The sequence below is a fragment of the Anabrus simplex genome, chromosome 1, assembly GCF_040414725.1.
Source record: "Anabrus simplex isolate iqAnaSimp1 chromosome 1, ASM4041472v1, whole genome shotgun sequence".
NCBI classification, from domain to species: Eukaryota; Metazoa; Arthropoda; class Insecta; order Orthoptera; family Tettigoniidae; genus Anabrus; species Anabrus simplex.
In genome coordinates, this window is record NC_090265.1 from 673668940 (window position 1) to 673682100 (window position 13161).

General features: G+C 41.1%; 1 protein-coding gene across 1 annotated transcript; it reads left to right on the top strand.

Annotated features, from left to right (window-relative positions):
• The first annotated feature begins 2149 nt into the window (after window positions 1-2149).
• On the top strand, window positions 2150-7764 carry LOC136871912 (alpha-crystallin B chain-like). Its single transcript, XM_067145635.2, has 4 exons — window positions 2150-2335; window positions 6774-6983; window positions 7070-7291; window positions 7373-7764. The coding sequence occupies exons 2-4, from the start codon at window positions 6774-6776 to the stop codon at window positions 7487-7489; spliced, it is 549 nt and encodes a 182-aa protein (XP_067001736.2). The 5' UTR covers window positions 2150-2335; the 3' UTR covers window positions 7490-7764.
• Window positions 7765-13161: the final 5397 nt, after the last annotated feature.

Sequence of the window (13161 nt, forward strand, 5' to 3'; positions counted from 1 at the left end):
AATCGTCCGCAGAGGCATAACGGACCCGCCCTGCAGAAAGCATAATTGGGGCCCCTTAAGAGAACGTCTATCACACGTCTCAACAACACACACGCATTTGACAGCAGATGATACGCGCAAATCCTGAATACAGTCTACTGCATTTCCCTTTAATGATATAAAAAAGACTTAAGACCGAGGTCATAATTAATAATTAATGGATTTTAATTGTAAAATAAAACATTTTGTAGGGATTGAAGTAAAACATCTACTTCTATCTCTTGTTCTAATAATGTTAAAACTTTACTGTACTCATTCTAGTGAAATGAAATGTAGTATGGCTTTTAGTGCCCGGAGTGCCCGAGGACATGTTCGGCTCGCCAAGTGTATGTCTTTCAAGTTGACCCCCGTAGGGGACCTGCGCGTCGTGATAAGGATGAAATGATGAAGACGACATGTACACCCAGCCCCCGTACCTGAGAAATTAACCAAGGAAGGTTAAAATTCTCCACCCTGTCAAGAATCGAATCCGGGACCCCTGTGACCAAAAGCCAGCACGCTAACCATTTAGCCATGGAGCCGGAAGCCCGATATTATGGAACTACACCATGCGGTGTGATTTCTGGGATGCAATTGTATTAATTAATTTAGTCCTTTTACATTCGATGCTAAGTAGGCTCAGTTTATGGAGTCTGTCCTAGGTTATATCAACTTGTAAGTTTTTGTAAGTTCCAGTTTCGAAAACGATCGTTCAGCGGAAGAAAGAATAACGCGAAGATTTGGAAACACATAAACCTCTTCCATAAGCCTGATACCCCTACGATCTATGATTGATCTACTAATAGCCTAGGAGCTTAAGTCAGCTACAAAAGTTGTCAAGGTAATTCCCTTTTTCAGAGTGTTTTTGAGAGACCGTCCCACTCGTGTTGCTGTGCTAAGTTTAACATATTATTATTATTATTATTATTATTATTATTATTATTATTATTATTATTGCAGCATGATGCAACCAGTCAACTCTACTACTTACAAATGGTAAAAACGACATTTTACAAGAACATCCTATAGTAAGCTCACTCCCGTGCAAAATGACATTCTAGGAAGATTGATTGATTGATTGATTGATTGATTGATTGATTGATTGATGTCAGCGGGCCCCCTGAAGGCCCGCCTCAACGTTACGCCACTGCTCGTCCGTTATAATCATATCTGTAACGTAAGATACCCAATCGAGGATCATATAAAATAACTTTAGTAATTTGCCTAGAAGAGGGTTCTTTTTAAAAGTGGGTATACGTCGCACAGACACAGAGAGGTCTTATGGTGACGATGGAATAGTAGGCCTTAGTGGCGTCAATCGAGTAACAGCCACGGAAAACCATCTTCAGGGCTGCCGACAGTGGGGTTCGAACCCATTATTTCTCGAATGCAAGCTGATTACTGCACGACCCAAACACCGCGGCCGCTTGCTCGGTCAGTACATTTGTCCTGATGCCCCTATTCAGAACCCATTTATTACCAAATAAAATTTTTAGCCAGGATTTGTAGAAATAGTACAGTTTATTGTTAAGACTGATTCTTTCAGGAGATATCTTTTGGGTTTCTGCCGTGTAAAGGAGGTAAATAGTTCCGTAATGCGAAAAATGGGCAAACGAACACAATAACACTCAAAGTTATCTTTATTTAATATGCTTTTTACGGTTGTGTACTTTTCACTGTCAGTCTTTCCACCTACACGCAACTGATGACAAAGGGATGCGTACGAGGGGTACTGTATTTTAATTCAGTACCAAAATCGAAAATTGTTCCTGAATGAACTGACATAGACATTCATATTCATCTTCAAATGGCGTAAATAACTTACCCCACCATATTAATGAAACTTTCGGGCTCGCTGTATGATCTCATAGTCTAAGGTTAAAATAAAACTTTTAAAAATAGAACGTAAATTGGGGCGTGCTACATATTAACATTTCTCTCAATTGAGTTTCTGTCAAATCTTTCTTCCCTCCCGCCAAGAATCTCCATTCTTCGCTTCCCGCTCCCCTATTCCCTAGCTGACGTGGGGGCTCGAATGCATTTCAGCGAATCGGCTTTGAGTACGTGTGATGTCACTGACCGTCGATGGCTGCAAACAGCTGCGCGGATGAAGCGGTGTAGAAAGTTCTGAGAGATTCTTTCCCAGGAGAACCCAAATTCGTTGTTCCCCTGTCTAGTATATTCCAGATAATAGATCATTGTGCGTATATAAGTGTGACAGTAGTAAGATAATATTGTTGTTTGAGATTGCTCGGTACGAGTTAACTTTGAAGAATTCGCTTGCTGTTACGGGACTTCACTTTTCTATCGAACCAAGGTGAGTAGTTAAATCTTATTACAATTTCGCGGATTGTATATTACATATGGCTGTACCTATTATTTGTGATTTTGTTTCTTTTAATTTAAACCATTCATCGTAAAGGATGCTTCGTGTACCTACGTCGTACTTAAATGGGCCGATATTTCTCGAACTTTTCTTAGAATAATTTTGATGGATATATTCACTACTTTTTAAGGGTGGTGACACTCGCTCGGACTTCATAAACTCAATTTCACACTCTGTGTTTGTATCTTGAGATTTACGCATTTTACTGCTGATCCACTCCGAAGAAACTTTCACTCCATTCTGTTTTTTCTGGTCTTAAACTTGTAAAATCTTGGCACACTTTACAACCCAGCATTTTAATTTTCGTATACAGTTGCTCAATTCTGTGAAAGAAATAATTTTTCGGAGGTAATGTCCAATAATCGGGCCATCATTGTCAGGATTGCAGTAAATCCATCGGTGCTTGCAAGTTATTCATCATTCTCTTGATTCACTGTTCACAGGTTCAGGAGATACTTAAAAGGAATCGTCGTCTTTACTCTTATTGCGCACCGGTAAAAATATGTTGTTCATTTCATTTTTCTTAACTTGCGAACATTGTGTACCCCTTGCTCGTACTAAATAATTATGAACTCGCTCGCCTCGGTAGCACAAAACAAGTGTCTTATGCTTTTCAAATAGGTTAAAAACAGTGAAAGCACTTAAATCTAAACCCCAGATTTTTAACTGTGAGGATTAGCTGCTTACGTTGGCATTATCCGCTCTTGTTGCGATACGGATATCGTTAGATTCTCCTTTACAGGAAGAAATTGTTTGCTGAAGGGTGAGAAAACCCCCCTCTACCCTATTTTATTTCAGTAGCAAAAAAGTGGGCGGATAAGAAAGAGGGCTAAGATTGCCCCTTTCTTTTTTCAATAACTCATAACCCACGACACGAAACGGTTAATAGAACAGGGATAGTTTTAGAACGACGTGCAGCGGGGTATTAGACATCACACACGTATGTAGAAACGTAACAAAAGCGGACAAACGAGCTTCATTTTGAGCTATAAGCATACACTGCTTAGGAAATGCAATGACAATATTCCGAATGATATGCAATTCATTTTTTTTCTTCTGAGAAAAATATGCCGTTACTACAAACCGTCGCATACCGCAACAAAAAAAAAAAAGCACTGGGTATTGAGTTCACTTTCACGGGCATCTTCATGTGACTCTAAATTTGTTCAGCGTGTTCATGTCTATTGGGAATTTCAAATACAGTGTTATCTCCAGCACAAGTGACGTGTTTAATAAGTAAAAAGTAATAAGAACTAACGGTACTTAGACTTGTTACCTACACAGCCTTCGATAGCTGATAGTGCGATAGTCTTCAATATAGTAGTAGGAAATCTTATTGGGATGAATATTATCCGCGAAACTTTTTGTGAAACTCGGTTGCATACTGTTGAATCGGTACATCTCGTGTTGTCTTAGAGATTCGTATTGGCAACCTTTGACACAAACTGTGAATCGATTATGCGTCGCCGTGAGACAATATAACGGTATAATTGCAACAGTTTACGTACTGTTGTTTACACAACGAAGCCAAAATATAGGTTAGGACTGAACATGGGAGAGGAAAATCTTAAGGAAGACATCTCGGCAGCTAACTTATGAGTGACCATCGAGGCATTGCATTCAGTATGTGCCGCAGATTGGGAGGGTTATTGCAGAAATTTGAAAGAGCTGGAAGAGGAATACTGGAGACACGACGGTGTCATGGAAATGGCTATAGGCGAGATTGTAATTAATAGTACTGCAGATAGCAGTGACGATTGTGAAATAGGTAATTGTGAGAAGTCATGCTAGGAACAAGATTCGAATCGAGAAATGTTACAAAAATGTGATACAGTTCTGACAAAACTGTGTCACACACATTATATAACGTTTCTCGATGCGAATATTGTTCCTAGCATGAATTCTGTAGTTTGGCTTTGCTGTGTAAACAGTACTAGTGCGGAAAAAAAAGCTACATGCCGCACAGCGATGCATAAGCGATTCACAATTTGTTTCAAAGGTTGCCAATACGAATCTAGGGTGGCCATGTATCACTAAAAGGTCCGCATAATATACTTTATATCTATCCTAATGTCACAGCCTCCGTGGCTCAGGCATCAGCGCACCGTCTTCTCATCGCTGGGTTCCGTTGTTAAAATCCCGGTCATTCCATGCGAGATTTGTGCTGGACAAAGCGGTGGCGGGGACAGGTTTTTCTCCGGGTACTCCTGTTTTCCCTGTTATATTTCATTCCAGCAACACTCTTCAATATCATTACATCTGTAATTAATTCATTACTGCCGCAGAAGAGTGCCGACAGGCTTCGGCAGCCGGCACAATTCCTATCCTCGCCGCTAGGTGGTGGCTTCATTCCATTCGTGACCCGTGGAAACAGGGTGCAGAATTCTTTTATCTAGCCTAATGTCACTCTGCATAGGACTGGTCAGGGCGATTGTGTAGGATCAGTCCACATCGTTCTTTTACAGTTCAGCGTAGAGGAATAATTGTCACTTGGTTGTAAGGAGTAGCATTTCTTATAATTGTATACAGCTGTAAATATAATTTGCTCTTGCCGTCTCGCGACACCGCAACAGTTTCGTCACAAATTACCTGCGCCAAATTATTTAAAAATAATCCAAACAATGAAAATCGATACCAAAATATCAGAAAAATGCTTATTTGATGTGTAGTGCGTTTGAGATTGTATTATGCACGAATTTTTCTGAACATCTCGCTTTTTATCACAAATTATTCGACAAGAATTAGGTCGGTTCTTAGCGCGAAGGTAATAACAGGTTTATCAGTTGTGTGGTTTTATATTTTTGAAGCTTTGAGTAGTTTTTAGTTTAATGTTGTATATTTTTGTCTTGTAATCGATTAAATTATTGTGAGACTTAGATATCGCTTACAGAGTTTAGTTCTGCAGTTACTAAAATGTATGTACGAATTTTAAGTACGAACAACTAAGAGGTGTGTAGTGGGTCATACAGCAGTTCAGCTGTTAAACCGCGGAGGAGGTCAAGTAAAACCTAAACATTATTTTGAAGTCTTGAGATAATCTCCATGTTTATACAATTTGACAATAATGCGTGTTTACTAGACCTTTTTTAAATGCTATTTGGTCGGAGCGTCAACCGATGTGGATCTTTTGCCCCTACTGGCACCATATTGTATGAACCTGCGTGAAATTGGAATGCCGGTTGTTTGGAATGTTGTGTGTGAGGAAGGAAAGATACAAATGCCAGGGAGATTAATCATTACAATAAAAACTCCTGACCCGGCCGAGAATCGAAACCGGACGCGTTGCCCCCTACACCGCGGGGCCGGACTTGTTGATAAACTACTTGCTATTGTACTTGCTCATACGGTTTACATTTTATTTGAGAGAGGGGGGGGGGGGGGTTAATCACGTTCACTACGCCCGTGGGATGCCAATTTCCTTTTATCACAATCGACTAGGTGTGCTCCCGCTCCTCCAACAAGCGGTATATCGCTACCCGTTAGTGCTCTCCTTGGCCAGTAGGCCCCACTGCTCTAGTGCAGGGATCCTGCAGGATCTGGTGTTTAGACCTGGCTACTCAAGTCTGCCCTTTGAAAGTGTCTTCAGCACATAAATGTTAAGGTGTGGCTCATTCAGAATGTTAAACTGCATTTTTATTTCATAACATTTCTCAATTCATATTGTGGCATGTAGTAAGAACTTTACCCAATACAAATAAGCAGAAAAAAGTTGCCAGCTCATAAATAAAACAATCGGCACAATTTAAATCAACCTTCCTTTTCTAATTAGTACTTGGGAGATGTTTTGACATAAGACATTTGCACATTTGTCTCAAACTCGTGTATTGGTAACTGAAATGTATACAGGTCTGAAGGAACATCCACTTCAATCCAATCTCTATTGATCACTTTCTAGTCTGTCTCCTTTCCTGAATGATCTTCATTCAAAAGGCCCTGGGGTCAATTCCTAGCCAGGTCAGGGATTTTGAAACTTTCATTTTCGATGAATATTCAATGTTCACGACCTCATTGTAATCGAAATAGACTTTCAACCTACTAGATCGTGTATTACATACGTAGTACGTGTTGAAGAAATGTAGCTACAAAACAGAAATGGCCAACCGGACACCAGTGGGATCCGAACCCACAACCTCCCGATTTCGCATTGGTTACTTACCAATTGAACTATGGGTTCGGATCCCGCTGGTGTCTGGTTGACTTTATCGTTACTTACATTTCCTCAACACGTACTATGTACGTAATATGCGACCTAATACGTTGAAATTATATTTCGATTACTTTCACTTTCCTCTAACAGCAGATGCTGCATCAGGCCAACGGTAACCACAATTAGTCTAAATTGTTATTGGAAAGTTCTTAACTGTTCCAGATGTCTCTTGCTCCATACATCATGAATGACTTCTTTGGCGGCTGGGACGTTTTCCGCCCAAGATCGCTCTTCGATCAAAACTTTGGACTGGGCCTCTTCGACGATGTGCAGTTTCCACAACTTAACCCCATGTACTTGAGACCGTGGCGTCGAATGGGTCCCCGTGACAGTGGCGTGTCAAACATTCAGTACGATAAGGATGGATTCCGGGTAAGGTGGTATTGCTTATTTAAACACGTATAATGATCTGGTTAAATTTCGACAAATTGCTTAGCCTATTTCTTCCTTTCTTTCAGGCAAATATTGATGTGCAGCAGTTCAAACCCGAGGAAATTGTTGTCAAGACTGTAGGAAATTCTGTCCTGGTTGAAGGAAAGCACGAAGAGAGACCAGACGAGCACGGATTCATCTCTCGCGAATTCCAGAGACGGTATACATTGCCCGAGGATGTTGACCCTAATGCAGTTACATCCAAACTCACTTCAGATGGAATCCTCACTATTGAAGCACCTCGTAAGGTATGCATATTTTAATTCAGTTATCAGTGTTTTAATCGTGTTTCTCATCACAAACTAATTGCTTATTACTTTTTTGTTTAGGCTTTGCCTCAACCTGAAGGGGAGCGTGTTGTCCCGATCACCCAGGTACGAGCCCCTGCTGTCACCCAAGTTCCAAAACAAAGTGCCAAGGGAGAAAAGGCACAAACTCCAAAGTAATCTCTCTTTCCAAGACAGTTGTGCAAATGCTGAACTTGTTCAAAGTGGCTTTTGATGCAAGGACTTATAATTGTAAAATTCTGTAGTATACTTTCCATTATTCCAAGAAAACTGATGTATAGTTGAATGCTTCATTGTATATATTCATTAATATAAAAAAGTTAAAATTAACTTTTTACTTATTCATATTACTAAGAAAGAACTTTCTTTAAATGCTCCTTAACCTTAAGAAATTTCTCTGAATGTTCTGGTTATAAGGAACATGTCTACTTGCCTTCTGGTGAAACTCTTTGTAATAGATAATTGATGTTATTGCAGGTCATTGCCTAATGTCTGCTTCAGATGTCCTTTATAAAAGAGCAGTTTCCAATGTAACAGTGTGTGTATTTTCCTGCTAGGACCTTGTAGAAATGCAACTTAGCATGAAACTTGGGTGCAGGTGTTTTTTGAGGTCTGTTATTTTGACTTGCATTTAAACGTATACAGACATGGACAAAAGTACATACCCCTACCCATCCAATACAAAATGCTTTATTGCTGGACCAATACGGAGTACAGGTAAAAAATAGTGATGGGCAACGCTCTCTCTCGAGACCGATCCGCCTATAGTGCAAGCTGTGCGACGTCCCAGTAACTGCGAGTGTAAGCTTGATAGTTATCATCAGCAGTTCTCATAGTGAAACGTGTGAGGATAAATTTTGTCAAAAGCCCAGGAAAGCACTGCATGTTGAACTATGAGCTACCAGGAAAGTTGGCCGTGCGGTTAGGGGCGCGCGGCTGTGAGCTTGCATCCGGGAGATAGTGGGTTCGAATCCCACTCACGGCAGCCCTGGTTTTCCGTGGTTTCCCATTTTCACACCAGGCGAATGCTGGGGCTGTACCTTAAGGTCACGGCCGCTTCCTTCCACCTCCTAGGCCTTTCCTATCACATCATCGCCATAAGACCTATCTGTGTCAGCGCGACGTAAAGCCACTAGCAAAAAAAAACACTAAGCTCCTTAATACCATTAAGGAAAGTGAAGACAAAATTCCAGTATCTTAAACTGTTCACGAGTTATTTCAGGTGGACTTCTTAGCTGAATAATTCGTTTAATTTGTTAATAACTGTTATTAGGATGTAAACCTACCTGGATGCCTCACAATCGTTGTCGGCAGGATAGCTTATTGTGATTCAGACCGGGCTGGAGGTGTTCTGTGACTATTCCTCTTCATTTACATTGTTTTTTTCGTTTTGCTAGTGGCTTTACGTCGCGCCGACACAGAGGTCTTATGGCGACGATGGGATAGGAAAGGTCTAGGAGTTGGAAGAAAGCGGCCGTGGCCTTAATTAAGGTACAGTCCCAGCATTTGCCTGGTGTGAAAATCGGAAACCACGGAAAACAATCTTCAGGGCTGCCGACAGTGAGCTTCGAACCCACTATCTACCGGATGCAAGCTCACAGCCGCGCACCCCTAACTGCATGGTCAACTCGCCCGGTCTTATGTGTTTTTTAAGTGTCGGATCATCCCAGAAGTATTTCTGCCTACGTATTTTACTTTTTAATAAACAACACAGCGGGCTGTGCTATGTGATGTTTCTTCAAAATAACAGACATCCACGACTTACGTTGCGTTTCGGACATCATCTTCAAGTTGTCGTGCAGAACTAGTACAATTTCACATTGCACCGTCATACATCGTAGTACCTCATTATGACGGGAATACTCTATAACATTGTAAGGAATTATTTCCTTCGTCACCAAAAATATCGGTAAACACAAGCAGTGGTCATATGTTATTGAATGTTGGGCCTGATAACGATATACACCTGCCTATCGAAAGAATTGGAGCAAACTGAAGCAATTTAGATTGCACATTCCACTCATGCGTAATGATGGTTGCATATGCAGCAAGGCGCACCTTGCCTCTTCTCGAGTTCGAATAATGCACGCCTCTAGTATCCAGTTACGTGTACCTACAGTAGCCGTCAGGTTCTGTACTTAAACCACTCATTCGTGTACCTACCAGTGCATACAATGCCCGAATGCGTATCCTTTATAATTATGTTATACTACGTCAAAATAGACCTCGGTGTAAATGAACGCCCTAGTCGCTTGTTGACACGTATTTACGAAAATGAGAAGGCCCGTGGTTGGCTATTCGCATAGTCGGAACAAACAACATTCAGCTCCGACTATCTGTAGGCCTACGACACGCTGCTCGCCGCACAATGTGGGGACAACGCTCTCGAGATTTCTCGAAATTTCTCGCCAGAAATAGTGCCTGCGCTAGTCTTGAGAAATCTCGAGACCTCGTCTCAGACTGCCTATCACTATACATAAGTCTGACTTTTTTTGTATACCACATATACTGTATATCTAAATTTTGAAATCTTATGCCAGGTAGTAACATACTAATATATACACACACAGCATAAGCAAAATAAATGTCTTAAAACACAGAACCACCGGGCGAGTTGGCCGTGCGCGTAGAGGCGCGCGGCTGTGAGCTTGCATCCGGGAGATAGTAGGTTCGAATCCCACTATCGGCAGCCCTGAAGATGGTTTTCCGTGGTTTCCCATTTTCACACCAGGCAAATGCTGGGGCTGTACCTTAATTAAGGCCACGGCCGCTTCCTTCCAACTCCTAGGCCTTTCCTATCCCATCGTCGCCGTAAGACCTATCTGTGTCGGTGCGACGTAAAGCCCCTAGCAAAAAAAAAAAAACACAGAACTTATCTATTCTTTATTAAAACAATCATATCACTCTCCTTCAGCTCTCAGCTGATTGAGTACTTGGCTAAAACATGGTACTGAACGTATTTGACGGAAAAAATTGTTACTTCGTTAAAAATAGTGAGTAGGATTGAACGAATATATGTTATGCATCTATCCTCCAAAAGCAACTACACTCGTATTATGACAAATATATAGGTTTAAATATCACATCGTCGAGATTTTAAGTCTTCATCTCAACGAAAGAAGAAAGATCTATTTGGGCCCATGTCTGCGGTGAACCGTGCTTTGCGGCTTGGATCATCATTAGCATTTCCAATTTTTGGAAGTTCAAATGGAACTCTCAAATGCAATAACGATAGAAATATATCTTCGCCAGTCCTCCTGAAATCCTGCATTTCCTGTTTGAATACACCTCAGGGCAAAGAGAATAGAATCCTCAGGGGCTGAAAGCTGAGTGGTTCTATTAATGTAGTTCTATATATTTCCTGACTCAGTGCATTTATGTTTTTATTTTAATGTGGTACTTGGATATTGATGTGATACCCCATTACCTTGGGTATGGTGTGCTCTGCTGTCTTGCTTTTTAAGGGATTTCTTATTTGTTATAATATCAGCTTTGTGTTAATGTGTCAATCATTCATTTGAAGTTAAAGCTGCTTTGAGGTGTGTGGTTATGTTCTCAGTAACATAGTATGCCATATGAACTAGGGGTGTCAGATCATTGTTTACAACATAGTAAGTACTTGGAAAAAAATGTATGAATTACAATGTATTGGGAAGATTACTGGAAGCCTTCAGTGGGTACATTCCAGAAAATCAATTCGGTTTTATGAAAGGCAGAAGCACGGTCCAGGCAGTGAAATACCTAATAAATCAGGTAGAAGCCGCCTTAAGACACAAAGGAGGGAAATATCACCCAGTCTTTGTTGATTTCAAGAAGGCATTTGACTCAATCGACAGGCGAAAGCTAATCGAGAAAATGAAATTGACAATCGGCGAGAGACACCCACTAGTGAGAATAGTTGAAGCATGTCTACAGAGGAACATAATCCGAATAAACAACAACGTAGAAATTTCTGAAGACATAATACAGACGAACGGAGTTATGCAAGGGGATTCCATGAGTCCCACACATTTCAACATTTATACAGCAGATGTGAACCGCATAGTAGAGGAAGGATCAAAAGCAGAGCTGATCCTATACGCAGATGACATGCTGATCGGAGCGAAAGAAAAGGAGGATGTGCAAAGGGCAGTCCGCAGACTAGAGACCTGGGCGGAGGAAAACAGCCTACAGATAAATGAAGAAAAGACAGTACAAATGACCTTCAGAAAAGGTGGGAAATCAACGCCCGAAGACAACATAACATAACACCAAAAGCCATTACAAAAGGTACGAAATTACAAATATTTGGGAATAACACCACAGACAACGGCGGCGTCCTTTGGTATACACGGCAGCAGCAATCAGAGCCTCATACAGCATCCAAAACATTTCAAACCTATCAATCAGCACGGCCATGAGACTTTTCAAGACGACAGTAACGCCAGTGATAACATATGGAATTGAGATCGTGTGGGAAAAGCTGAAGATCGGAGACCTGATGAGAATAGAAAGAATAAAAGCAATGTTCATGAAGAGGATTACCCGAGTCGGAAAGTCAGCGCCATCCCGGATGGTATACGAAATGATGCGGGAGACGTATTTCATAGAAGACATACGATCACAATTGTACCTACAATCAACGGAAGCAAGCAGGGCACTAGTAAACATTAGGGAAAGGAAGAAAAGTGAAATCGACCTCGACTTCTACGCCTCACCAGCGATGACGGACGATAGATGGACTAGAGAGTGCAACACACAACGCCACGTGATAACACGACAAGATATGCGTAAACCAGAAGTTCCATGAGCCAGACGAAGATTGTAAGTGCATTTTGTGTGGACAGAAGTGTAGTAGATATCACATCATAACATGCACGAAAAGAACCAGGACAATTACAGACTATAGCAAAGACTGAAATGTGAAATTTATTTAATGCTCAAACTTGAGTGTACATTTCTCTATTAATTAATTAATTGGGCATGGAAATAGTAGAACTGCATTATTATCGAAAGGGGGGGGGGGGGTGGTAGTGGCGGTGGCGAGGGGCAGGGGAAAGAAAGTGGAAGCTGTAAGTCTAACCGGATGTGCGTCACTGCGCCGGATGTCACTTATCTGCGCTGTCTGTTGATAATAACAGTAATGTATTGCACAAAGTACGACAAAGTACGTTCTGTGGCGCTATCTGTGATCGGGGACTGAAACTACTAGCGCCTAATGGCCTGGTACATAAATTTTTCATTGAGTTACATCTCTATTCTATTCTATCCTCTTTGGTTATAATTTTATAAAATACCATAGTGTTTAATAGTGTCTGTAGAATATACTGAATATATCTAACGGAAAAAAATTCACTGTTACTCGTCTAAAAATAGTGAGTTGGATTGAATGAATGTATCTTATTCATTTGTCCTACAAATACAACTACACTCCTATTATTATGGCAAATACGTAGGTTTAAATTTTATATCGTCGAAATTTGAGAGATTCAGTCCAACCCAGGTCCAACCGAAGAAAGAAGATTACGAACAATTTCGGCCGATGTCGGCGGTGCTCCACGCTCTCCGGCGTGGATCTCCGTTGGCATTCCCAATTTTTGGAAGTTCCGTTGGAACTCTAGGATCCAATAAAGAACGAACCGGCACTAACTAGTGGTGGGCTGTTAGAATCGGTATACTCGAGTCCAAGCCTACTAGTGTCGCTATCTGTGAATATGTCTTAGAATTAGAACTATAATCTGTTGTACTGGAGTGCACGGCATTCAGGGTCACCCAGAGAATATTTTTGTGATGTGGGTTGCAATGTGTTTGGTGCTGATGATTGGTTTCGTTGAGTCATCGGCCGTAAATAA